Below are 25,823 nucleotides of genomic sequence, written 5' to 3' on the forward strand. Positions count from 1 at the left end.
AACACGCACGCCGCCGCGGCTCGCCACTAAACAGGAAGTGGCTCGTAACTAGGCCACACTTGCTCCGATCTGCCCCAAACTTGACATGCCGGATCACAGTCCTGCCCGGAGCAGGTTTGCCCCACACCCCGCCGTGCCCAAAGGCCGACAAGCATAGGGCGAGGACCCGTCCATCGCCGCTTGCGGCTTTAATTATTTTCACAACCTGTAGCTACAACTTATATGGTGTTGATTAATACTGAAATAACGACTTTTACACCAGATTTTTAATATATTTTCTAATATATTAGATGTTGGATGGATGGATGTTTAGAATAACTGAAAACTAATTTTGGTGAATTTTTATTTGAGAAACCTGCTTAGAGCACCTGCAGCCTTCACTTGGAGCCGAACACAGCACATGAAGAATGTTCTTACTTCAGTTAGTGGAGGCTTGAAATAAGGATTCAGTCAAGAAGCTTACAGTTCAAAAGGATGACTGTTTTATTTGACAGTGTGTTCCAAATCTACTTTATGTGTTGAAATAATTTCACAAATAAGAAAAACCTGGTTTCTGTTAAAACCACTGAAAGTTAGTTGTTTCCTGCATCTGAACAGAAACTGTTTGTCAGCTTACATCTAAATCTTGACTGTTACATGTTCTACTAGGTGGCATTTCTGGTTTATCTAAAACATACAATGGTCCTGTGTCTATGTGACTATGGAGTGTCTTTATTATTTCATAAACCTTTTTTTTTTGTATCCAATGACATTGATCTGATAAATACTGAATTTTCATTTTCCTTTTGAATGGATTTCGATTGTTAAGCTAACATAGAACTGCTGTCTCCCAAAGGTACAAGTCAGTGCATAAAGACTTAAATTGATTTATTAAATAACACCTTTATAAAGGAAATGCTTCTAGAAATCATGTTTTGGATTTTATGTCTTAAATAGAGGAATCCAGCTTCATATTAGGAAATGTTCCAGTATGCCCGTAAGATGCTGCCATTCAGGGTGAGCAGGAGATGGAGAAGCTTCAAAGAGAGATATTGTAAAATATCAGTGTCAAAGCTCAAGTATTTATGTGTAACATTAAATATTCATGACTAGATAACCAGTAATCATACTTTAGGGAGTCTTTAGTTGAACAATTTAAAAAACTCAGAAGATCATTCTATATCAAATCAAACAAGTTTTTTTTGCACAATAACTTTAGGATATTTAATAAACCAATGCAAAATTATATCTCTCCTAATCTGATATATTAATGTTTGTTGATCTCTTTAAAATGTGAGTTTGTGCCACAGTTGTCGTACAGCATCGTCTCAGCATCGCTGGTTTCCACTAAAACGAATAGTTTAATTTAATAAGCGTCAGAAAAATGTATCTTCTGGAACTCAAGCAAAGCCTTTAAATAGGAGTCAGAGCTCAGATACCTTCACTTGGTTTCTGGACACATTAGTTGAGAGTCGAGCAAGAGCAAAGAAATTGCAAAGACAAAGTCTCCTGTACAGAGACGACACCATCGCTGACAGAAACCAGACGAAGAAGACGTCTTCTTTCAACAACTTTCTTCTCCATCAAGGTATGTGACTATTTTTAAAAATTTTTTTAGTTTTTTTTTTAATATTAGTTTTCTCATAACACCGGATGGAAATTAGCCTTGTGCTAAATCCAGCGTATTTACTACAACCTGAGATTGTATGTACATTAATACGCACTGTCCCGTCTAAATAAACAAATAAAAACAAAACTAAATACATTTTAATTTACGCGTTAGCTTGGGATTCAATATTGAACAAATTCTGTATTTTTACTGAATGTACATACTAAGTGTATGAATGCTGAAGGTAAACAATCCGGTTCACTTCTACCAAAGCTCCACCACCACACTTAACAGTTTTAATCAGATGTAAGACACTTTGCTCTCAGTCTCACAGACTGGCAGCTGAAATTTGAACTACAAGAAAAATGTCATTTGCAGTAGGATTTTTCTCAGCAGTCTGTGCTGAGTCACTTTTAGTATCATGTGTAATATTTCATTTTCAGGTGTAATAAGTCAGTATCAAGTGCAGCACTTTGTGTTTCAGCTCTGATATTTCCCTTTCTTGTTTTATTACTTAGATGCTTGTGACCCACCCTGTCAACACGTGGAGTCAGCCATGCAGCTGAAGAGGAAGCTGACTGATGACCTCCTGGACTGGACAGACCCCTGTGCCCTCGCCCCACCAGCAAAGAGGAGGAGAGTCTGTGAAGACAAGCCACCACCAAAACGGCGCTTTAGTGAGATTTACACTGATGCCTCAGAGATCTTCTCACCACCCAGCAAAGGGAGAAGAATCTCTGATGTGACATCTCACAGTGGAATCTCCACAGCTGTCAAAGCCTCAGACTTCTCCTTCTCAATAGACCAGAGAACCGTCAAAGCAGCCGAGACCCCGACCAAAGTCTGGTGGTCTGTGAGGAAAGAGACGAAGGAAGAACACAGCTGTAGGAAATGCAATTTATTTGCAATTTTTTAATAACATCATTCCTCAGATAAAAATGCAATGTTACAGGAATATACATCAGATATTAATTTAAAACTTGCTTTCAAGGGACCATACAGTCTAAATATACTTTTTCCTTTTTTATTTACTGGTAGCGTGCGTTATAAGCAAGACAGACTCTGTCACCAATGACAGACTGACAAGTTACAGATACAAACTGTACATTACTTATTTACAAATCAACTTTTTGTTTGGTTTTTCGTTTCACTTTTTATTGAAAATAGGAGTAGAAAAAGTGATTGAATTAATATTCTGATTTATTTCATTTGTATTCTTTCCCTTTCTAAAATCTAAAATGAAATGAATGAAAAAAAACAAACTCAAGAATTCTCCTTTAGAAAAAAGAAAGAGAAGCAGAAGAAGAAGAAGAAGAAGAAGAAAAAAAAAGGGTGTGTCAACCGTGAGACCATGCAGTCGTCACCAAGGAGACAAATGGTAACCGAGGAAACCAAATGATGTTGGGCCAGTGTCACTTAGCAACCTCAGAACCAATGAAATCCCTCCCACAGTGGAGGGGGAGGGGAGTGGCTTATGTTAAAGAACTCAGTTACAAAATGGCCACCTGCCTCCAAAGCTACCGCAAGCACAAGAACACACTCTAGTTCATTTATTTTTTTTGACCATAAATAGTGCTGTTATTAAATACTACATTTAACAGTAGCGTCACTACTAATATTACAACAAATTGGTCTCTGTGTGAACAACTCTCTCCAAAAAAATTAACTTAAGGATCGATAACGGACTTCTCTCTTGACGAACGAAAACGAACAAACAGCTCAGTCCTGTCAAAGGCCCTTTAACACGTTGCATGAGTAGTGACCCGAGACTACGAACAGGATCGTAAGACACTACTAGACCGGTGGAGAACCCTGGCATTCACCCAGTCAATAAGGAACGGAAAAGCCTTCGTTATGGAGCCACCGAATCATAACGCCTGCAAGAAATAACCCGTGGAAGAAAAAACACTGATGATGTAAATGACACCGAAGAGCCAACTCATCCTTTAAAGCTGCACACATTTGTTTCTAACTCTTTGAACAAACTACATGTTAGCAAAGAGTTAAATCCAAAATATTCACGTCTATGGTGCTCAAACCTTTACTTTCTTCCATTACTGGCTGCTAAAAAGGAAAATATCCAAACCTAAATTCCAAATGTGGGTTTTGCCCCCCCCCCAGACATCAGTAAGCGCATCACTGCGTCCTACATTCAAGGGATGACTTTGTAGAAGTAATTATCATTCGTGGTGCGATGTTAAGTAGCTCTTATGTGTAGAAACTAGAGAGGAGGAGAAGCAGGCAGAGACATTCATGGTTCTAATGAGGATGAGCTGCTTTAAGAGCAGAACCACTGTGATGGTTAAGTCTGCCACACCTCTAGAGCTGACATAATAAATAACTCTTCAGACTGTAGGTGCAGCATCTCTTCTCCAAAACAAACAACAACAACAAAAAGCGAGCCAGCTTGGTGTCAGCCTTGTGACATACGTTCAGACGGGGATCTCTAGGATTGTATACATACCGACAACAAAGAGTGAGGGATGAACACGTGAGGCTTTCGAGGTCCTAACCAAACAGTCGTCCTATATATTCACATAAAGGTGCTGCTGTAGGTGCTGCTACACAATGAGTGAGTTATATATAACTATTCTATATGTTACTTCTAAACCTACCGGGCAAGCAAATCTCATCTATCAGCTTCATTTTGAAATAAGGAAGAGGGTCGTTTCTCACCAGCAGCCTCTTGAACAAATCTGAAGAAGACTGATGGGTGAGGAGTTAACATGCTTCTATGAGAACTTAGAGAAAACATCCGAGTGTTGCTGTATAAGATCGCAGTGAGTGTACCTGATTAAATAAACATTACAATGATAATTTCATCCAATTTTTCCGGCTGTAAGTAGATTGTACGGACTGTGCGTTCCGTCAAAAGCGACTATTCAGCCTCTTAGCATCATCCCAGTCTAATTTCTGATTCCTCAATCATAACAAACCCGTCTACAATCTAATTTCTCATCTGTTGAATAATGTGCACCACTTAATCGTGCATCCTACTGGATCTATAATGTTTCTTCTTAAAGTCACACCTTTTGCACAAGCAACAAACAGACAAGTCTTTACACAAAGGAAACTTAGCGGTAATTATCTCAAAAAACCTAATGCAAACCTCTAGTCTGATGGCAAAAACCAATAAAATATTCTTGGTCAAATATAGAAAAATGCCAGCGTGTGTAGAGTTAAATAAAATTCACATCATGGCACCTGAAAACGTGGGCGTGTTTGTTATACGTAACTTTTAATCCTCCTACAGACTGCATCATCCAAACCGCTTCTTCATATCTTATAATTCAGATATAGTTTTTATATTATTTAATATCTAAAATAGAAGACACTTGCAATATAAACTTGTATTTAATAATATATTCCCTCTTTTACCTTCCGTCCTCTTTCCCAAAGCAGTCATCGATGTCAAAATAACATCTGTGCAGAAAAACAAAGAGGAGATTCTCTCTTTGTTTCTCCAGAAAAGATTTTTTTATTATCAGTTTTTTTTTTACAACAACAGGCTATGCTAATTTTACCTAGAAAATAAAATAAAATCTATATTCAAAATAGTCATCTTAAAATATTTTTTGTCGGGATCAAACGGTGACCAACAAACACTTTGATTTACAAGAAAATAGAACGTGCTTCTGTTGCGACGAGGGTAGATCCACATGAGTGACCAAGACAGGAAAAATAAGAAGACCTCTGCTCTCCGGCCTCGCTCTCTCTGAAATGGCAAAGTTAGTTTAGAGATAAACACACACAACTCTAATACTTTTAAATGGTATATGTGTGTAAAATACTTTTTTTTTTTTACATTGAGCAGCTTAAATGTGACTCATAAACATCAGCTCCTCTTCAAAATCTCCCTTCTGTGGCTCCTCACTGTCAAGATATCACACAAAATACGACCAAATCCAACTTGTTTCTGCATATATAGAATTCCATTTAACACTCTTGAAATAAACAGACAAATCGCTGCTCCCTACGTTTGGAGCTTTTAGTGTGAATGCAGCGAAAAGTCAACATCAGATGCACAGATTAGTTGCTGTTTTCCTTCCTAATCTGCACACAATGCAGATGAATGAGTTTCTCTACACAGATGTAGTTCAGATCCTCTTTCTCGGAGGCAAAAAAAAAAAAAGAGTAGAAGCTACACGATTTGAATGGCTCATAACATACAGAAATCTAGTCCTTGATAGTTGGAATTTTTGGTTAAGTTGCTAGGATAAAGTGTACAATGTGTGTGTGAGTGTGTGTTGCTGATGTAGGACTAGTTATAGAGAGAAACTTCTCTCAGTGCTACAGTAGGAAAATGACCAGATGCTGACCTGCACCGACAGGCTGCTGGTAGGTTTTTTTTCTTTTTTTCTCCACAAAGCATGAAACACAAACACAAGCAAAAAGCGTGTTAGATTCCAGATCTGTCTGTTCATTAAAGTTTGAGCCTCTTATTTCTAGACGATGGATAGATTTGCAGATGTCGGCAATATTGTTAAAAGTCAATTAGTGACGTCGCCTTTCTGATATCTGTACTGTTATATTTTCAAGGACTGAAATCTTCCATCAGCTAACATTTTTCTTCAGTAATTCTGCTGCTTCCTTTTGGTTAAATAGATAAAGTGGGAGTTGCTTCAATAAATTCTTACTGACCTTCTGTCAGTAGGCCTATATAACACATTTCCAATATTTCACTAAGTACATTCCCAAATAAGCGTCCTGCTCATTCCTTACTCTAACATTCTGGTGATTAAATATTATATAGTCATATATATTTTGCTATATATGGTATATAAAAATATACAATCATTGGCTAGTGGTGAGACAAAAGATATCATCATTCACGTAGGACCAATACTTTATATCCCTAGAGAGAGAAACCCATGCACATAAAACATTACTGGAATATATAATTCGCCATGTCAGAACTTAGACCACCCTGAAGTCCAAACATGATGAAAGAAAAAACCTTCGCCAAAAATACTCTCCGTCCAACATTCTGAGTCGGGGCCAAACGCCCACTTCTTCCTATTGTCGTCAACCGCCAAATAGATTGTCGTCCGTCTGTAAGAAAACAAGCCTTTATTCTCTCAATCTCTGCTTTTTTTCGGGGGGAAGTGATTTGAATTTGCAGATGCAGGGGGGCAGCGTGAACTGTCTGCAAACTGACTGACACTGTTAAAGGTTTGGAGACAAAGTGACAAGAGACCATGGCAACACAGGGGCATGTTCCAGTGACACCAGTCTGAACTCGGAAGAATACAAACACTCGCTATTTGTCTCGTTTTGATAATCATATCTCTGTCCTTCTTAAGAATCAGAAAACAATCCAAGAGCCCATAAGACACAAGATATGCAAAACCACCTTCCAGATGCCTCCTCTGACTACAGTCCAGTCAAACGTTAACCTAGAGAAGAAATACTGACTTCAATCACCGTATGTACACCGAATAGAAAAAGCTACTCTGTCAGAATGTGATATGATACCTGATTGAAACGAAACGGCTGCGAGAAAAAAAAACCTGGAACGCTCAAAACGTCAACATGAGGACCTCATGCAACACTGATGGTACACCCACGGAGCTCAATCCATTTACAAACTATAGCTGGAAATGAACAAGATAAAGGGAACGCAGTCAAAAAGTATTGAGTCGGGGAGATGAAGTGAATGCTGCTGAATCGTCCAATCGTCTCCTTTCTCTGGATGTTAAACCACAAGCAAAACACTGACTTCAGGTCACAGTCTCAATCAGCTTTTTTGACCGACACTCCGGCACGAGAAAGATAAATAAATACATCTTTACTATACTGCACTGCTATGTACCTGATTTCAAGTATGTTAGGTTGTTTTTTTTTCTGGTATGGAAACCACTGAGTCGACTTAAAAATGTAACAAACAGAAAATAATACATCTTCATGATACTGATTTGTTTTGTTTTTTTTTCCACTTTCACAAGCATATTTACTTCGGGAACCTTGTATACAGTCATAGTTATTGCATTGTTTTTGCATATCTTGTGGGTTGCAGGATCACACCCACTCATACGTTTGTACTGCAACACGACGCCTCATAGTTCATGCTAGCCTATGAAGAACATAAAAAAACTGCAATTCTGCTCCACTCCACACGGGGGCACCACAGGTCTCTGAATCTCTCTCACCAAAACCAATGTTAAAACTCACACAGCAAAGCCTGGTTTGGCACTTCTGATATGCAGGGTTACTTCATGTGTGTAGAATATATAAGTGAACACTTATTAGGAATAATCTGAACTGAATGCAGCTTCTGAGCACATTTATGGAGTTATAGTTTAACCCAGAGAGCTGGAAATGATACTGGACAGTTTTATTATGTAATCATATGGAAGCTTTCCTCATCCGAGTGGTTCTGTGTTGGACAGTTCCAGGTAATTACTATCATCAATTAAACCGTTCTAATCTGCTTTGAGAGACTAACATTCATGGCTGATAAAACTGGTTGGTTGAAAGCAGATGCGCTCACCGGCTCTGCTGCAGCAGCTTGGATATAAAAACTACAATCCAGGTGCCTGCTGATGACATTTATCACTGAGCCTGATAGAGAGGAGGAGCCTCACTGCCTTTAATCCAGCAAAGCGTGGAAATAAGCACAAAGTGAGTTAGTTTTAGGGGTAAAACACCGAAGCTGAATCCTGCCCTGCACACACAGTTGCACCACTGACTAAACCCACACCTGCCTACACTTGTGACTAGCTTATACTCAAACTGATGTGAGCCACAAAGCGGCCTCTCAGCTTATGCTACCAAATCAGTTTAATATAGAAAAGCCTCCATTTCAACGATGTGCTTTTAGAACAACTAAAAGAAACGCTGAGGATGTTTTTAATTAATCCAATGGATCCTGGGGAACTTTATTCCTTTTGACGCCTCCTCTTCAGAGTTTGCAGTGTGACCATAAAACAACAATAGCACTGCCACAAAAACATATTCAACATTCACATTTAGATTGCATAATAATGACAGGAGTCTGTTACTGGCACAGGATGCAGTGTATGGCAGTGTGTTCATGCGTACGCTTCCCTGCCACAAACCTGCTCTGCTTAACATCTATTAACTAGAGCTGGTAAATTAAAGAGAAAACTAATGACCATAAGCTGACGTGTGACAGTGTCTCTGGGGTGAAAAAAAAAAGTTGGATTTTTTGAGGTAATTTACAGAATGTGTCCTAAAATCACGAAGGCTCTTGCAAAAATATTTGAATTTTCCTCTGAACTAATAAGAGCGGTTAAGGTTTGCAAACATAAACTGAACTTTTTTGTATTTTTGAACTGCTGCTGTTCTGTGTAAATGCATGGTCAGGTTTGCTACCCAGTTTTAATAAATAACAATTAACGGACTCTCTTGCAAGCTCATTTTCAGTTTTGGCAAGATACACCAAAATGTATTTACACGTGAGCTCTGTTCAGTGACTTCCAACACTCTCCTCATGTCTCGTTGACTTTGCATTGGGATCGTAGTGGTAGCAGCAATCGAGTTTATCAAAAGTTTTCAGTACGTTTTAGAGAGATAAATTGAATTATGTCAGTTTTGAATACTATAAAGTTGGCGACATAATAAATCGGTGCTAACGATGGAAGGAATGTTTTTTTTGGAGAAGATACCAGAGTGAGACCTGTGCCCTGTGTTAATGTACTGAGGCTTGAATACCGTACCTGGCTATGGCCGTAACCTTATCACTCCAAAGGAACAATTAAAGTAGAGAAAGTTCAGTCCAAAAACTGTCACGCTGCTACCTATAAGCCATTAGAGAAAAAAAAAGCAAAAAGAAAAGGAAAAATAAAAATCACACAGGAGATCATCCAACATGCAACATCCCTCTGAGCCGACAGTTCTCGTGATTTATATCCGATCATTTATCACATTAACCAAACAACTATCATATCTTATCAATCATCAGTAAATTTCCTGCTCGCATTATAATTTCCCAGCAATGAATTTCGACCAGTTTAGAATTATATCACAGACAGGAAATTGGTTTATCTCTAACAGTGCTAATAAATTAGAATGTTTTGTGATATGAGCCTCAGACAAAAGAGATGTGATTCAGAAGTCTTGCAGCATCTGTACACCAGCCCTAATAGTACGTTTGGAGTTTAAACTTCCGTTAAACGATGACAGGATGGGTGTAATACAGCCGAGCGATCGGGGCGACATCCCCCCCCACCCCCCATTCCCTTCCCTCCCTAACCCGGTTCATTCACAAGGCGTCACTGTGGCAGTATGAATTTGGTGCTTCTACCATTCAGAGCAACCCTCCACCGTGAATAAGAAAAGCAGCAATCGCCAAAAAAGGCTTCTTACATTCTGGCCAAGCTGCAACGCCAAAACTCATCATTATCATCATCATCATCATCACCATCACTGTAAATGCATCCTTCACTGTGGAGACCCTAACTACCTTTTCCTAACAGGAAAAAAAAAAGAAAAAAAAAGTGATGACTAGTTTTCCAAGACAGAGCGGCTTCTGACTCTGCAGCTTGGCTAAAAAGTAAAAACCGTGCTAAAGAAATCACAAAGCTTTGGAAGCATGCCTGTCCATGGTAACCCTGTGTTAAGGAGGCCCATTATCACTCACGCACACACACATACACACACTCACACACACACACCATACTTTTTAATGCTACCTTAATTTACTGTCTAGGCTTAAAATCAGCTTTTTAGAATACACATTTAACCACTCGGACACAAACACACACACACACTCTCACACACATTTTTTTCTCTTCTGGGAAAAAATAAATAAATAAATAGATACAATCTGTAAAAGGTGCATACTGATAGAGAGAAAGACCCCCTTTTAGATACACACACTATCTCGCTCCCACTCGTACGCGCACGCACCCTGTACTAAAACGCAGACGCACACCCTCGCACGCACAAATATAGTTACGCACTCGCACGCAAACACTACGCCCTGCTTCGATACTTAAAACCTCTTAAAATTCTCCTAAAATAAACCGAGCAAAAAATACATTTATAAGACCAGCACCCCGATTGTGCAAACAAATCAAGGATAAATTAAACCAATAACATCATGAATATAAAACAAAAAATAGTCATGGCTAGCCAGTTTTGCACAATATTGAACTGTTAAATACATAGTGGGCGTGGTCTGTAGAAAGAGTGTGTGGCAGCAAATCCAACAGGACTCCACGCTGAGAGGAAGAGGAGGGTCTCGGAGAAGGAAGTGAGGTTGATTGACGGCAGACCCCTGTGCGGATCCATGCTCGGAGTCTGTTCTCTTTTCAATCGGTCACTCCTGTTCTCTCGTGCACCCTGCCATCTCTGTTGCCCTGTTTGACAAATGCACGCCTCCCCGAGGGCTGAAAAAGCAAAAAAACAAAAAACAAAACAAAACAAAACGAAAACCCATCGATGGAGGGAGAGGGATGGCGAAATAACCAAAGAGGAGGGAGGAAGGATAGAGGAAGGAGTGAGGAACGGCGAGGTATGAGGCAGAAAAGGGGGCTCGCTGTCTCTGCTTAGCCACCCGGTGCAGCTCCCCGCTTCGTAATCGGGGCCGCAAGTGGCCAAACGAGGAAAAGCGGCGGAGGAGGCGGAGCCAGGTCCAGGTGACGGACCAGGTGAGTTTGTCTCTCGCTGGAGTCTCACTGACCAGCGGATAAAATAAGAGCTGGCTCGCTTCCTGTTGGCCAGAGTGTCTCTCTGCCTGTGGCCCCCTGTGGCAGCCCCGTTGAGGCTGTTGGAACCATCCCTCAAATCCTTCCCCCCCTTGGCTGGGGGTGGTGTGTCACCTTAATCCCACCCCCAGGCTGGCAGGGCTGTGCTCCAAGGTTCCTTAGCTTTGGAAGAGGAGGAGAAATGAGATTTCAAACAAGGGGTTTGTCTCAACCCCCTGTTTAACTCAATACAGCGCTTCATCATCATCAGTGAACCGAGAAGGAGGAGTTGACCTTTGACCTCGAGCGGTCAGATTGTAATCCATAACTGACCCCTCCACAAGCTGCTCTGCTGTCCCCTACCTGGGGTCATGGCGGCCAGACAAACAACAATAACACAACACCAAAGTAGTAAATGAAAACATTAAACACACTATGTCGTCTACCTTTTTTCTTCATTCACGCCTTCCCTTGTCTTTTTCTTTTTCTGCTTGTCTCTACGTTTCGGCTCTTCACACTTTGAGGACATGATAAAACTGTGAGGCACTTTAGAGACACACTCAGACATGTGTGGAGAACACACACACACACACACGCACACATACACACACACACAAATAGAGAAAATCATAGATCACGCAGACACACACACACTCAGAGAGTACACAGTCTGGTATACTTTACTACAAACATCCACACACATACTAACTCATAGAAACCAACAGAGTCATAACCAGGTGTTTAAGGTTGCGTCACTGGCCGCCATCGTCCAGAGCGACACCGTGTTCATGTGTGTGTGTGTGAGTTGATGTGGGGACAGACAGATCCAGCCGTGGCGCTGTGAGGCAGCACTGACAAGCGTCGGTCTCTGATGATGTCAGAGGGGCCAGTTGGCCGATTTGAACCCGTTGAGTTGACTCCTACAAACTCGTCACGCACTCCATATCCTCGTCCTCCAACAGCCCGCTGTTTCTCTGTCGCGCTCCTCCGATCACCACCGAGCTTCTGTGGGACCCCTCTTCCCTCCCTGCCGCGTCCTCCTCCTCCTCCTCGTCTCGCGCCCTCCCCCTGGCCAGCAGCTCCTGCCGCTCCTCTATAGAGGACGGCCCGTGGATGGAGCCCCGGCTTCCTGTGGACTCTCCCCCACCTTCGCTGGGACTCAAGCTGGGCACTCGGTCCCTGTGTGTTGCTGCTGCTGCTGCTGCTGCTGCTGCTGCTGTGTGGAAGGGGAGGATGTTGCCGTTAGGGCTGTGCTGAGAGGTGGAGGAGGTGCTGGACGTGGCGTTTGTGGTGCTGTTGCCGTTGAGAATGTTGTTGGCGGCGTGCTCCATCTCCTCGATGGTCATGTCGCAGGCATCGGCCAACTCGGCTTTAGTCGCCTCGATGAACGACGGGTCCTGGGCGAAGTGACCCAAGCCCTCTGATATTAGCACCTTGAGAGGAAAATGGGGAAAAAGAGGAGTGGGAGCAAAGAGTAAGGTTTAATGTTTTATGGGTATGTTGCTAAATACAGGCTGAACTGAAGCCCTTTTCAGACATGGGACACACAACACTACTGGCTTCATCAGTCTGTTAATGCGATGGCGGTCTGTCATTAGGACGTCACTTTAACCTTCATGCTCCTCACAGCTTTATTCAGACATATGCGAGCAAAATATCACATGGTCACAATTGTGCAAGTGTCTGATCATCATTCTAATGTTTTGGAGACACTGGGGTCAGCATGGGTAGCTACTGCGTTAGCTATTGTAATTGAAAATAGTAAATTTTCCTTGTCTCTGGCTCATTCAGTCTCTCTTTGCCAGGTGTGTGAGACAGTCCATTTAGCTGTTAGTGTTTCAATTAGACAAAATAGAGGAGAGATTAAGATGCTGATTAAAAGGGAGAGACAGTATAAAAGTAGTGGAAAAGTCCCTTGGATAGCCTGGGAATCAACAAACTAAACCTCAACTGCTGTTTTCCGATTTAATTTTGGTGAGCATCATTTATCTAAGGTTAGTCTCTATATTTATTGCAGTAAAGTTTTATTTTTATGGACATTTCAGTTTGTAGCCTAACGGATGTGAAACTGTGGAGCAAAATGAATGAGAAAAGGGTGTTGGGATGTTGGCACACAAACTGTGTCCTTGGCTGTCTTTGGACCAAAATGAAATGTGGAAAAATCTTCCCCTAAATCGCCTCACACAACTTGGTGTAACTCTGGTTGTGTGTGTGTGTGTGTGTGTGTGTGCTTTTTCTTTAATGTGATTGTGATATATAAATGGGTCCGATTGAACAAGATTGCAACGTTTACAGAAAAGTGACCAGGGTGCTCGTTCATTCACAAAGGTGTTCAGTTGCTGTCAGATTAACAGAAAGGAGTCCATGTCTGAAAAGGGCCACAGAATAACCAACCGTACACACACATATACATGTACACACACTCACCGCCTCCACCAGACTTCCTGCACTGCCGTGAGACAGCGAGCTGGAGTCTTTTCCCAGTAGCGAGGGCACTGTGAGCGACACCGGCCGTGGTGCTCTTTGACTAGACGCTGACACGCTAGGGGTGGGGCTAGGACTGGGCACCCGGCTGTTCCCATTACTGTCGCTGTACCTAGAGGCAAGGCATCAGATTAATAAATGCATTATTGTGCCAAACTGTGAACTAGCAGCTATTTTTAGAGGCACTTAGTCTTACCAGGGCCCACAGTTGACAGAGGGCAAGCTGGTATTGAGCTTTTCATGGGAGTTGGAGCCCTCTAACCTCAGAGAGGGAACTCGCTGATAGGAGGCATCACTGCATTGGCCTGAAAAAGCAAAGACGGCAGAAGCAGCAGTGAGAAGAAGAAACCTATCTCAATGTGGAAGCTGTGATGCGACAGAAACACGTCCTTCACAGTTCTCTCTTCTGGTTTCAGTGACATGTTTTTCTTGCTCATTAAATTCAGGTGTAATTGTGCTTCCTGAGGAAATGGGATCCAATTTTATTTCGCAGCACTTGACAAACAGCGTTTTGGCCTTTGAAGCGAGCACAGGATGCGGTTGTACCTGTGGGACTGGCTGGAGGCGTGGAGCACAGCCGACTGAAGAGGGTCGGTGAGTGACTCCTTCTTAGCAGAGGACTCAGCCCTGCCACTGCCAGAGCCTGGAGGAAGAGGAGACAGCACAGGGAGAGGATTATGTCTGCAGAACAGAGCTGGGGTTTCAACTCCACATCCTGTATTTAAATTGACTTTACAAATGTGCTTTTAAGTGTAAGATTACCATGTGGGAGTCTACTACCTGATGATGTACAAGATGTAAGGGTACAGCTGTCTTCTGGGAGACATCTGGCCCCGATCGTCTCCGGAGACACTCCAGATGGAAGGACGATCTCCGCCCTGACACCACAAATAAACAGAATGCAAAAATACAGTTTAAAAGTGAGCAGCGTGTTCACATTTTATCCGTGCATGCGTGTCCGCTCACCCAGAGAAGTGGGGCAGAGGAAGACTCTCCTGGGAGACTGCCACCCTCCTCCTCCTCCTCTTCTGTCCTCTACCTCCTCTGCATCCTCCATGGGAGTCAGCTGCTTACAGGTATCATCGTGATACACCAGCCTAACAAGCGCACACAAAGAAACAGTCAAACCTCGTGAACTGATAAAACTTTCAGATTAAAGCGTGAATGTTTAACTCGGCAGTACATGTCGGAGGAGAGCGAGTGGTCGTCCTCGTGGTACTCCCTGTCGTCTGCATAGCTCTCATCGTACGTCTCCTCCGTGGACCCCTCCCCTCTTCGGATGATTGGCAGGCGGCTGTCACTCGAGTCCGAGCTACAAACAGACAAACAGGCAAAAACGACCAAACAAGCGAACAGACAGACAAAGACACAAAATGAACATAAACGCACACCACAGATGGAAAAACATGGGGACAAATATGCAAACAGATGTAAACACACAGGGGGAAAAAAAAGCAGCTGATTAGCAAAAAACTCAGAAAGGAGCTTAGGAGGAGGAGGAGGAGGAAGAGGAAGAGGAGGAGGAGAAGAAGGAGGAGAGCGAGAAACCCACAGAGGCTTAACTACTGCATGTAGGAAAAGGAAGGAGGAGAAGAAGAAAACGTCTGAGGAGAAGCGGGTGGGAATTACAGCTATATTGTTGAAGCAAAATGGTGAATAGCATTAAAGGCAACACCTGGAATATGATAAATAAGAGCAAGACTGAAGTTCAGACATCTTTGAAAAGCAAAGACATTATTGAGGGATTGCATCAGGTAATGTTGCTCACTAACCCTCAGAGAGCAGTATTTTAATGTAGGCCCGCAGGGAAATTAAGCAGGTACTTTTTATGCTGTTGTCATCACTCCAAGTGAAGGTCAATAAAGAATCAAAGGCTGTCAGTTTTTTTCTGTTCACCTGTTTGGAAGTGGAAGTGAAGACAAGAAAGTTCTATCACTGAAGCCCTAAACCCAGTGAAGGGTTTAAATTTAATCTTTGAAAAATTCACCTAAACTACACCATTTATCAGAACTAGAAACTGTAAAAAAATAGAACGACTTGACAGATTTTCAGCTTTAGGTTGTTGAACTACTCCTTTGTGACGTACTGCTTCATTGTAAATCTAAGCTTAAAATTGTGATATTTCACCAGTATTGCTCTATTTCGCACATCTTGTTTACATTCTTCAAATGTGAACCATCTTCACTGACCACATCCTGTGAAAAAGAGAAATTTCTGCACTCCTCTGCACAACTGTGACACCATGAGTGCCTCAGCTACAACTAACTGTCACGGAGAAAAAAAATTCTGGGACTTCTTAGCTGAAATGCAGGATGTGTGGAAACAAATTTAAAATGTAAGCAGTAAAATCAATCAATAGCATGTAGAGCAATTTCCCCCCAGTATTGCTAACACTTGTGGACACTTGGAATATATTGTATATGTTGATTTCAGGGTTTCTCCATAAATAAAATAAAAAATTTCCATGTTAGTGTTTTCCTGTTTTAGCCTTAATGGCATTCTAATTGTGTTAAGCTGCACAGAAGACATTTTTGAGTTCTCTACTCTCTAGCCGTGGTTGTATCGTTTCCATAGAGGTTCAGGACTTTGTGTTCCAGTGAAACATGAGTCCCCAGTAAAAAATACATGTATTGGGACCAAAAAAAATTCCCAAAACTGCTTTGGGTTAACAGGGTAAAAGCAAAACCGTACCCAACCCTGTGTCATGTTATATCCTCTTTGTTTCTCAAAGATGTCTTCCCTTCAGTCACATCTATTTCATACCCCAGACTAAAGCTTTAAGGAAACATCCTGACATTTGAATTTTAATCTTTTCTTCATCACCAGATTGTTCGTTTAAAAGCTGCAACATGTCAGCTTAGAAAAAAAAACACATCTGTCTACAGTTATGTTTCAAATTAAAAGTCAAAACCCACTGCCTGCTCTGCAGCACCCATTATTTTTAATGATGAACCCTTACAAATACACTAACTATTCTTTAATTATTTCCGGCAGAGGTACATAAACTTCTCCTAAGAACAGACTGGTGAAGAAAACTAAACAAAATTCAAAATGCCATGATGCCCATGTAATCAGCTATTTAAAGGTTCCACAGCAAACTCTGGGTTAGAACAGCATTTAATTAAAACCTGACTGAGACTGTTGACTTTGAACAAGCCTGCATGGAGGTTAACCTGTCTCTTAATCGATCAAATCCAAAGAGATAGTGCATCCCTGTAATGGAGCTCTTAATTCTAGTTCACTTAGTGCCTCTAAGTAGGCAAAGTGAATCAGTGCAACTCCATCTTTAACTTTTATTTAGGCACTCAGTCTTCAGTGGATCATAGTGCATGGATGCTGGCGAACACAATTTGTAAACATAAGTAAAGTTTAAAGAAGCTGCAATATTTATTAAAACCCCTAATAGAGAAAGAACATGAAAGGAATAAATAAAAAGGGTAATAACTTTGCTATTCTTAAAGAGGCTGTGCAAGCAGGAAGTCATGCAGTCATTAAAGTAAGTATGTATGCACTCAGTGAATTCCACAGTAATCTGATATTTTGGGACCAAAGTTTGCATTCGGATTTGTATGATAGCTTAAGAAGTGTTGGTAGACACAAATTTAAAAACATATAAGTGAAATTTCATTGAAACATTGTTTGTAGTTGTCAAGCTGTTGCTCTGTGTTGAATAGATCAACAGTGAGTTGCATTTGAACTACATTTACCACAATTGTACTCCAAATTTACGGAGCTATTGGACTCGAAATAGCAGGTAAGTATTTAAATATTCAATTTCTATTCAGATAAGGGACAAAACTGACATTGTGTCTAACCCAGACCTGCCATAAAATACAGTACAACGCAACAAAAGCAACAAAAGCCTCTGGCCGCACCAACAGTCTGTCTGTGGCTTTGGTAGCTGATTGTGTAGTAGCAGCATGTAGCCTGGCTTTTTGCTATAGCAACTAAAGCTTGATGTGCATAGCAACAAGTGTCGCTATAGCACCTTGACAGTTATGCTATTTTATATAGCATCATGAAATCTTTTTGCGCGCACTTAGGGGAGAAACAGAACACACACACACACACACACACACACACACTCTTTCTCTCTGTCTCCTGGCAACATACCGCATAAGGGTGTCATAAAAACACGTCCTGCTTGCCACCAGAAACAAAAGACAGGGAAAGAAAGCAGGTAGTATAAAGAAAGTGAAGTGAAATAGTAGAGTCATCACCCAAGTGTCATTCTGGTAAATCTGTTAACTAAATGTTTGTTATGATGGCCCGGAAGTGAAAGAGAAAAAATCTTGCCTCTGTCCAAAGCACAATAAGTCAACTCCAAAACAACACTTACATATAGTGTATGTATGTGTAACACTTGTTAAGATACAGATGTAAGATGGCGTCTAGCCTGCACTCACCTCTTTGGAGGAAAGCACCATGCAGATCTTGGCAGCAGGATGGGGGTGAGCGGCTGCCCCGTGTGCCCGTCCACAGTGCTTATGGACGGGCTTGGGAATCGACTGATGCCCTGCGCCGTCACCCCGGCCATGCCAGTGTTGTTGGCGTTGTTGATGTTGGCGTTGGAGCCTGATGAGGAGTAAGAGGAAGGGGTGAAAGTGGTGGAGTCCATGAGCTTCTCATGAGACGGACTCTCGCCTTCGCAAGGTGAGCCTTTCTGGCTGATATGCAAGGGACGCTGGGTGGTGAAGGACTGTGGGAAGGAGCTACGGCCGTCGCTCTGGTTGTAGTAGTTGACGTGGTTGCCAAACAACCCGCCTGTACGCTGTGGTGGGTGAAGACAAAGAAAGACAAAGGAGAGAAAGAAACATGGAGAGACAGAAAAGAGGGGTGAGAAGAGAAAAGGACATGACAAAGAGGAAAGAGTTCAAATGAAGCTGAAGCTCAAATATCTTCATATCTTATTGCACACAACATTCAGCTCAAACGTCATAGCGACTACTGTCACATTCACTGCTAGCAGCATTAAAACTTTGCTCAGCCATGATGGAAATGCAAAGCAAAGGCTTTTTGTCACCAAGCAAGAAGTGTCATTTACATTGCAGTCTAAAAAACATGACAACGTTTTTAAGTGATTAAATCCTTGACATGGGAGCAGAATGGTGTGACTGAATGAACAAGGCACTAAAATATCATCAAAAATCTCAATATTGCCTAATATTAGGTATCAGAACAGGGATTTCACGTCCAGTTAGCTATTGTTGCTTAAATACACGTAGAACCACTTTATGTGTTACACACTGTCGGCAAATGTAATAAAATGCTGCAGCAAATGAAGCACAGCATATGAACGTTGCAATGGTAGTGAAAATGGAAGGCTGACAACTGGCATAACTCACCCACTTAGCAGTAGAAGTAGAAGACACTTTGTGTGTGTGTGTGTGGTGGAGTGTGTGGTGTGTGTGTGTGTGCATATGTGTATGAGGCTTGCAGTTCCAGTGATCAAGTTGTTCAGGTTATGTTGTTTATTTTATGATTTTACCTGTAAAATTAAACAGTGTTTTATGATTTGTGTTCACAGGAAGTCTGTTCAAAACCCAGCTGACCAAATGTAGTTTTGAATCTGCAGTAATTTGCAGCCAAGCTATGTGGTGGAAAATGAGGCCTTGTAAAAAATGTCTTTTCGACTCATGCAGGCATGTATGTGTTATGTGCATGGAGCAGTAATAAGGCTTCAAGCTGGCGCTGATCATCTCTCTCTTGCTCTCTCTCTGGAGAGTGAGTGAAAGTGTGTGTATCCAACCTTTACCCTGAAGATATCGTCCTCAGATGCCGCCGACACAGGCTCCTTCAGGCCTTTATCCAGCTCCTCCTCCACTGTCAGGTCTCCAGAGATGGCCCTCCTAATCTCTGGACCAATGTCATGCAATGTCCGCAGGCCCGCCTACACACAGACCAAACACCATCAGCTTACTTTTACTTACTGATAGTTCATTCATACCAAAGAAGGCTACTATATACACGATATTTCCACTTCTTTAGGGAAGTATAAACAAAACTGCAGAGTGTACCTGCAGAGAGAGAGCAGTTTTCGGGGGCACCTTGGCCACCAGCCCTTGTTCTTTCCTCTTCTTGAACTTGCGGAAATATTCCTGGATGAGGAAGGTGGCGTAGAACTTTCCGACCGTTACCTCATCATCTGCAAAAAATGTAAATATTGTCATTTAAATAGGTTGTTGCTTCAAATTTTGAGTATTTTTCAGAAAATCTGTTGTAAGTGACGCAACAAAAGCAAATCACAGTGTGTAGAATAATGACTGTTGCAAGTGTTGTCGATATTAGCGCATATAAAGTTGTGTTGCAGAGGACACGCACCACCAGCAGGAGGCACTACTTGATCCAGTAGCTTCATGCTGGTTCTCTTCCAGATCTTCTTCACTATTGCCCTCAGCTCCTCATTAGCCTGCTCCAGGTTGCCTGCACACAGTCAAAGCAGTATTTTCACAGTTATGTTTGAAAAGCCTCAACACAGCCTCTGTTATTTGTATCTACAAGACAATACACTGTTTGTACATTTAACACTGAATCTAAGGATTTGCTCGATTATTTTTTGTGTCTTTTGTGTCATTGGTAAGTAAAATATTTTCACGACAAAAGAAGTTTTGGCTGATATAACAGAACAGACAGCAGCCAGATCAGGTGAGGCAGGTCCAGTGAAAGGCCTTAGCTTTAATAATCAGGTGACTAATCTGTATTAGGAGAAAAAGTGCACCAATCTGAATCATAACCCCAAGTCCCAACTTTTGAGAAACAGTCTTATGAATAAAATGTCACCAGTTTGACCCTGGAGGGAAAAATCTGGGTGGCAAAATTGAAAAAGCGATACCGAGCAAATAAAGATCAAAAGCTGATCATAACGAGATCAAGTCATTCCCATCTTATGCTCTCTGTATCTATATAACAATGTGCCTGTCATTGTGTATTTGTGAGGCTTGTTTTAGTGTTTTTCTTGTGTGTGTCTGTCACCTTCAGTCTTGATCCTGAGTGCGGTTCTGACCAGAGCAAACAGCGTGGCGTTGAACATCACTGTTCCGTCGCTGTTCAGAGGCATGTTCATCGACACCAGACGCTACATGAGACACAACACACACACACACACAGAGCAATGGGCAATTATATTAATAAACAGCTGCCAACAGACACTGGCAGCTGGCGGTTTGTTAAAAATAAAAACAGTAGTTTGACACTACGTACACTAATTTCCCTTTAGGGAGATCTTAAGAGATATTTCCTCTAAATGTACGATTTGTTGTCAGTGTGCCATTTGAGTCATTGTGGAAGGTGTTATAAGCTGTCCATATGTCATCACATTAATACAACAACAACATAGTGATTTGTATATATTTATCACTCATTGTAAACAGACAGTTTTAACCTGTAGTGCTGCTGCGCTACTTTCTACGTTAAGGTTGATTAACTTTTTCTGGTTTTGTCTCACTGCTGCAGCTCTTTGTTTGTGATTCTTGACCTTTGTTGATCACAGATCAGAGGGTTTGTACATGTAAGACACACTTGTTGTGTCACTGGAGGCTGGGCCGGGTAAATTACATTGAATATAAATACATTTTAAATATTAGAAACCAGGTTTTTGAGATGCTACTCTCATCTGTAACTTTTGATTGGCGTGTGAGTGCAGGAAAAGAAGTGCATAGTATTAATTAGTTTTTTGTTGTTGTTGTTAGTGTAGGATATTTTTAAGAGTAGCATTCACAGCCCTCCAATCCTTATTAATTTTGTGACAAAAACCTAATTTTCCCTTAAAATCAAAATCCCCTTTGCTACAACCATGAGCATCTAGTTGTTTATTTGTTACTTTCTTCTTGGTACAAGCCCCAAAAATAATAGGAGAATACACTCAAAACACTTGAATTTAAAAGCCTTTTGAAATATTCCAGAAGCTCTAGATTTGTGAGACTGTGTCAGTGTGTTTACCTTGCAAGCCACCCTGTGTGGACAGAGCTTTCCGAAGCCGAGGGGAGGCTGGATTCTCCGGAGCAGAGTCACCACATCGAGGTGCTTTATCCTCCCTCTGAAAACAGCACAGTTGTCACGTTATTGACAATCTTGACAGATCCTCTGCTGATGACAGCCTCATTATATTCTGATGGCACAGTTTGTCAGCTCTCTGTAAACTCACTTAGCTTCTGGGTCATATTCAGCCCAGATCCTCTTGAACTCATCAAGATGATGCGGCCCCAGGATCGACCAATCGCGCGTCAGGTAGTCGAAGTTGTCCATGATGACAGCCACAAACAGGTTGATGATCTGGGGGGAAAGTCAGGACTCAGTCAGGCGCTATACGATCACACTGTAATTCATAATTCAAATTAGCCCCATTTGATGTAGACTTGAACAGAAATTGTAAAGTAGTTTTCAAAAAAAACAAAACAATTGGCACCTTTGGGGAATATAATTAACTGCTTTTTGTTGAGAGCTAGATGAGACACTTCCTCTAATTGTAATGAATTATTTGTGATTACATAATCGCATTGAATATTCACATTTAAAAGCCACACATTTCTTGTCACGTCTCTGCACTCACCAGAAAGGCACAGAGCATGTAGAAGCTGACAAAGTAAATGATGGCAAACTGGCTGCCGCAGTCCTCGTTGGTCGTGCTGTTCTCATTGGTCGAACCTTTCTCGCACGGTCGATTGGGCGAACACGCCAGCATGATCTCCTGCCATGCCTCACCTGTCGCACATCTGATAGACAGTCGCATGCATACACCCGCACAAATATGCACACACATCAACGCAGATGCGTGCAAAGACACATGCATGTACAAGTACACGAAAGAAAGAAAGGCACAGAGGCACGAATATACACACACATACAAATGCATACATGTGTGTGTGTATGCGTACAAGCATACAAGCATGTAGTGACACACACACACACACACACACACACGCACGAATAATTGCAAAGACAAAAAGAGGAAGACACGCACACACATAGGCACAATTATTAGAGTGTGAACTGTATAAAAAGCAATTATGCAAAGGCTATTATGTCCTGAAACAATGAATTTACGTAGCAAATAATTCAGATTTTTGGGCTTTTTCTTGCATCAAACTACAGCTGTCTTCCATTCTGAATACTTCATCGCAATTAAGCTTATTCACACTGCAGCTGCTGTTTTGCCAGCAATTTCGGTGGGGTTTTGCCTGTTTGCTAGATCTAAAGTAAACTCCTTAATCAAACTGAGGGATTGATCGCTGATTTCCTCACTTTGGAATAGCAAATATGAAGTATCCAAGTACACTGCCTCTCTGAATGGAAGCCCAATCCTTTGATATATTCCATGTAGGGGTTTGTCCAGAACATGAACAGATAGAAACGGTACTTTTTTGAAGGTTTTCATCCCCCTGCATGGAATCTTACCATCATCGCAACCACACAGGACAGAGAAGTTTCTGGCTGTGGATCCAGACAGTTAAATGTATTATCAGTGGACTCCTCTGACAGAACTCCTCAGTGGATCAGAACATTTTGTGGTAAACCAGCGTCGAACCGTAATATTAAAGGGATCAATGTTTAATATCTACAGCTTTATAGCTTTGATTAAAGTCTCTGAATGTGGGCAGTTTCAGGGCAGCACAGTAAAAACTGACAAAACATTTTCTCACACCGGTTCTTGTGCACAGTTGGATACATTTACAGCTCGACATTTACAGACGTCCTGGCCTTGAATTAACCCACTGCTGTCATAAAATGTCAGTGATTATGCAAAATTTTGGAGATAAAAAAAAGCAAGAGTTATTGATAGAAAAGGGAGAAGAACGTGAATGCAGAGTGAGAAGAAAATTTGCATCCATGAGGGAAGAAATTAGGAAAGATGAGGGAGAAAAATATGGGAAAAGGCAGAAAGTATTCACGTGGAGGGCCGTAGTAATCTTCCTCACCTGAAGAGCAGCAGCACTGCCTGAGGGAATGTCTGGAAATTGTTGTTCCTGTTGATCTGCGTGGGGTCCCGCAGTGCTATCTTACCAAACATCTGTACAGGAGGGGAGGAAGTAGTCACAGCACACAGCATATGATGTCAGCATTGACAAGTGGAAGTCATTCAGAATTAGAGGCCAGCCGTCCCCAGCAAATCAAATTAAAGTGTCTCCCACTCAACATCAGAGAAGCAAACTATACAAGAGGAAACGAACAGAGAGAGGAAACGGAGAGACAAAGACAAACGATAACTGGATAGCAACGGGGAGGGGAGGAAGAGGTGGGGAGAAAAAAGACCAAACGGGAACTCTCGATGACAAGACTCCAGGAAGGACAGACACGGGACGAAGGCTTGCTGAAGGAGAGAAGGAGAGAGAGGACAAGGAGACAGACGGAGGGAGCTGGGGGGACAAGACGTCAGCTTACCTGCATGCCGATGACAGCGTATATGAAGAACAGCATCACTATAAGCAGAGCTACGTAGGGCAGAGCCTGAAGAGAGGAGACACACGTCAGTGGCAAGTCGGCTGCAGCGTTTTACTGCACCGAGGCTGGAGTCCATTCACTTTCATTCAAACCTCACACAGCTAATTACTCTACTTATGTTTCAGGAGACTGTTGATAAAAACTTTCAACCTCACTTGCTCTTTTTTAATTTTTTTTTTAAACGAGCAATTTCTTTTCTTGGCACTTCATGAAGTGAAAGTGAACAGATCAGCAGTCCTGCGCGGCACAACACCAAAAACAACCCAGGACAAATCATCTGACTTCGGAGCGAAAAAAAAAATCTCAGTAAAATACAAACTGCTCTCTTGGTTTAGCTGGGAGACCATTTCCAACATATTGTACAAGAACCAAACACAGCTAGAACAGATATTTCTTCTAGATTTACACACAACTGTTTAGAACTGAGCTCCAGGCTAATATTACCCCTGTGACTGGAAGAGCAGGGCCACATCATGATGAACAGAGCACAAAAAGTTTGATTAAAAACGGAAACAGCAAACTAAAAAACTATCCATGTTAAGTACAAGAACGTATTCATGATTTTAAACTTAACATGAGTCCGGTTTTTCGCTGTATTAACAGTGTTTTGAATTTCCTCGACTGCAACATGAAGTGACCCGTCTCAGTTAACACAAGAGAGAGAGCAGATTATTTTCATTTCCCCACAACTCTCAAACAATCAAATGATTTCATTTTTTTGGTGGAGTGCTTCATTTAAACTTATCTAGCGCTTAACTACTGGCCTACAGGGGGAATGGTGAGCTCTCGAGGGTTAGTAATAGGGTGTAGGGTGTTTGAGAGAATAGAAGGAGAAGAGATGAGAAGAAAAAAATAGGGGAGAGCAGGAGAGAAAAAGATTGCTGGTTAAGATGTTTCTCCCTGTTTCCCAATTTCACGTCCCTACTTTCCTCCCTGCTTCTGCAACGAGACTCCTAAACCTCCTTTCCGTTGCCTCACGTCATCCCTCATTCTTTCTGATTTCTTCCTTTTTGAACCTCCTTCCCCATCTCCCTGACTTCCTGCACGAGTAAGACGTGGACACGAGGAGGGATGAGGCAAGGAAAGGAAAGGTGGCTTGTGAGACTCGACTCGGCTGGATTTACACAAGAACAAGAACCTTTTTAGCCCCATGTGTCTCAGATCTGAAATTACTGCACTATATTATTCATAAATAATAAATGCGTCTATATGAGTCCTTGTAAAAGGTATTAAATTTTAACACCTACAACCGGCAAACAAACCTCAAAGTCGCTACATCAAGTCTTAAAACTTGAAAAGGGAGAGTGTTCAAATAGATGTTTAGTGCAATCTGGGTCACATTTGGGTTAAACTCCACTGTTTGTGCACCACTTCTGTCCTGTGTAAACCCAACCCCCTGCTCTAGCATGTTGTGTCCGGTTCTCCCCTCACTTGGAAGGATTTGATGAAGGTCCACAGCAGGGTCCGAATCCCTTCCCCGCGAGACAGCAGCTTCACCAGCCTCATCACGCGGAACAGCCGGAAGAAGGTGATGGAGATCCTGGCGTTCTCTTCAGAGTTCTGCAGTCCCTTTTGGTGGGGTTTGGTGTTTTTTTTGTTTAGAAAAAAAACACAGGACGCATGGAAACACATGCAGATAGGTAAGGGAGGGGAAACACACACAC

The 25,823-nt window shown here is 41.8% G+C and overlaps 1 protein-coding gene across 1 annotated transcript; it reads right to left on the reverse strand.

Moving 5' to 3' along the window:
• Positions 1–11,902: 11,902 nt before the first annotated feature.
• LOC103372597 (voltage-dependent L-type calcium channel subunit alpha-1C-like) lies at positions 11,903–25,791 on the reverse strand. The gene is made up of 19 exons (XM_008302280.1): positions 25,591–25,791; positions 24,100–24,165; positions 23,637–23,728; positions 22,271–22,433; positions 21,866–21,993; positions 21,661–21,757; positions 20,695–20,797; positions 20,044–20,145; positions 19,740–19,867; positions 19,472–19,612; positions 18,129–18,493; positions 17,836–17,862; positions 14,906–15,034; positions 14,689–14,819; positions 14,503–14,600; positions 14,269–14,365; positions 13,919–14,027; positions 13,666–13,834; positions 11,903–12,671 (listed from the first exon to the last, which is right to left on the reverse strand). The coding sequence occupies exons 1-19, from the start codon at positions 25,789–25,791 to the stop codon at positions 12,159–12,161; spliced, it is 2,859 nt and encodes a 952-aa protein (XP_008300502.1). The 3' UTR covers positions 11,903–12,158.
• Positions 25,792–25,823: the final 32 nt, after the last annotated feature.

This window comes from Stegastes partitus, unplaced genomic scaffold (assembly GCF_000690725.1).
Source record: "Stegastes partitus isolate 25-593 unplaced genomic scaffold, Stegastes_partitus-1.0.2 Scaffold1784, whole genome shotgun sequence".
In the NCBI taxonomy this organism is placed as follows: domain Eukaryota; kingdom Metazoa; phylum Chordata; class Actinopteri; family Pomacentridae; genus Stegastes; species Stegastes partitus.

Coding starts and splice junctions, on each gene's coding strand:
- LOC103372597 (XM_008302280.1), bottom strand. CDS start 25,791: ATGTGTTTCCATGCGTCCTGTGTTTTTTTTCTAAACAAAAAAAACACC. Junction 23,729..24,099: donor ACGCTGTCATCGGCATGCAG/GTAAGCTGACGT, acceptor CCTCCTGTACAG/ATGTTTGGTAAGATAGCACT. Junction 13,835..13,918: donor TCTGTCAACTGTGGGCCCTG/GTAAGACTAAGT, acceptor CCTTGCCTCTAG/GTACAGCGACAGTAATGGGA.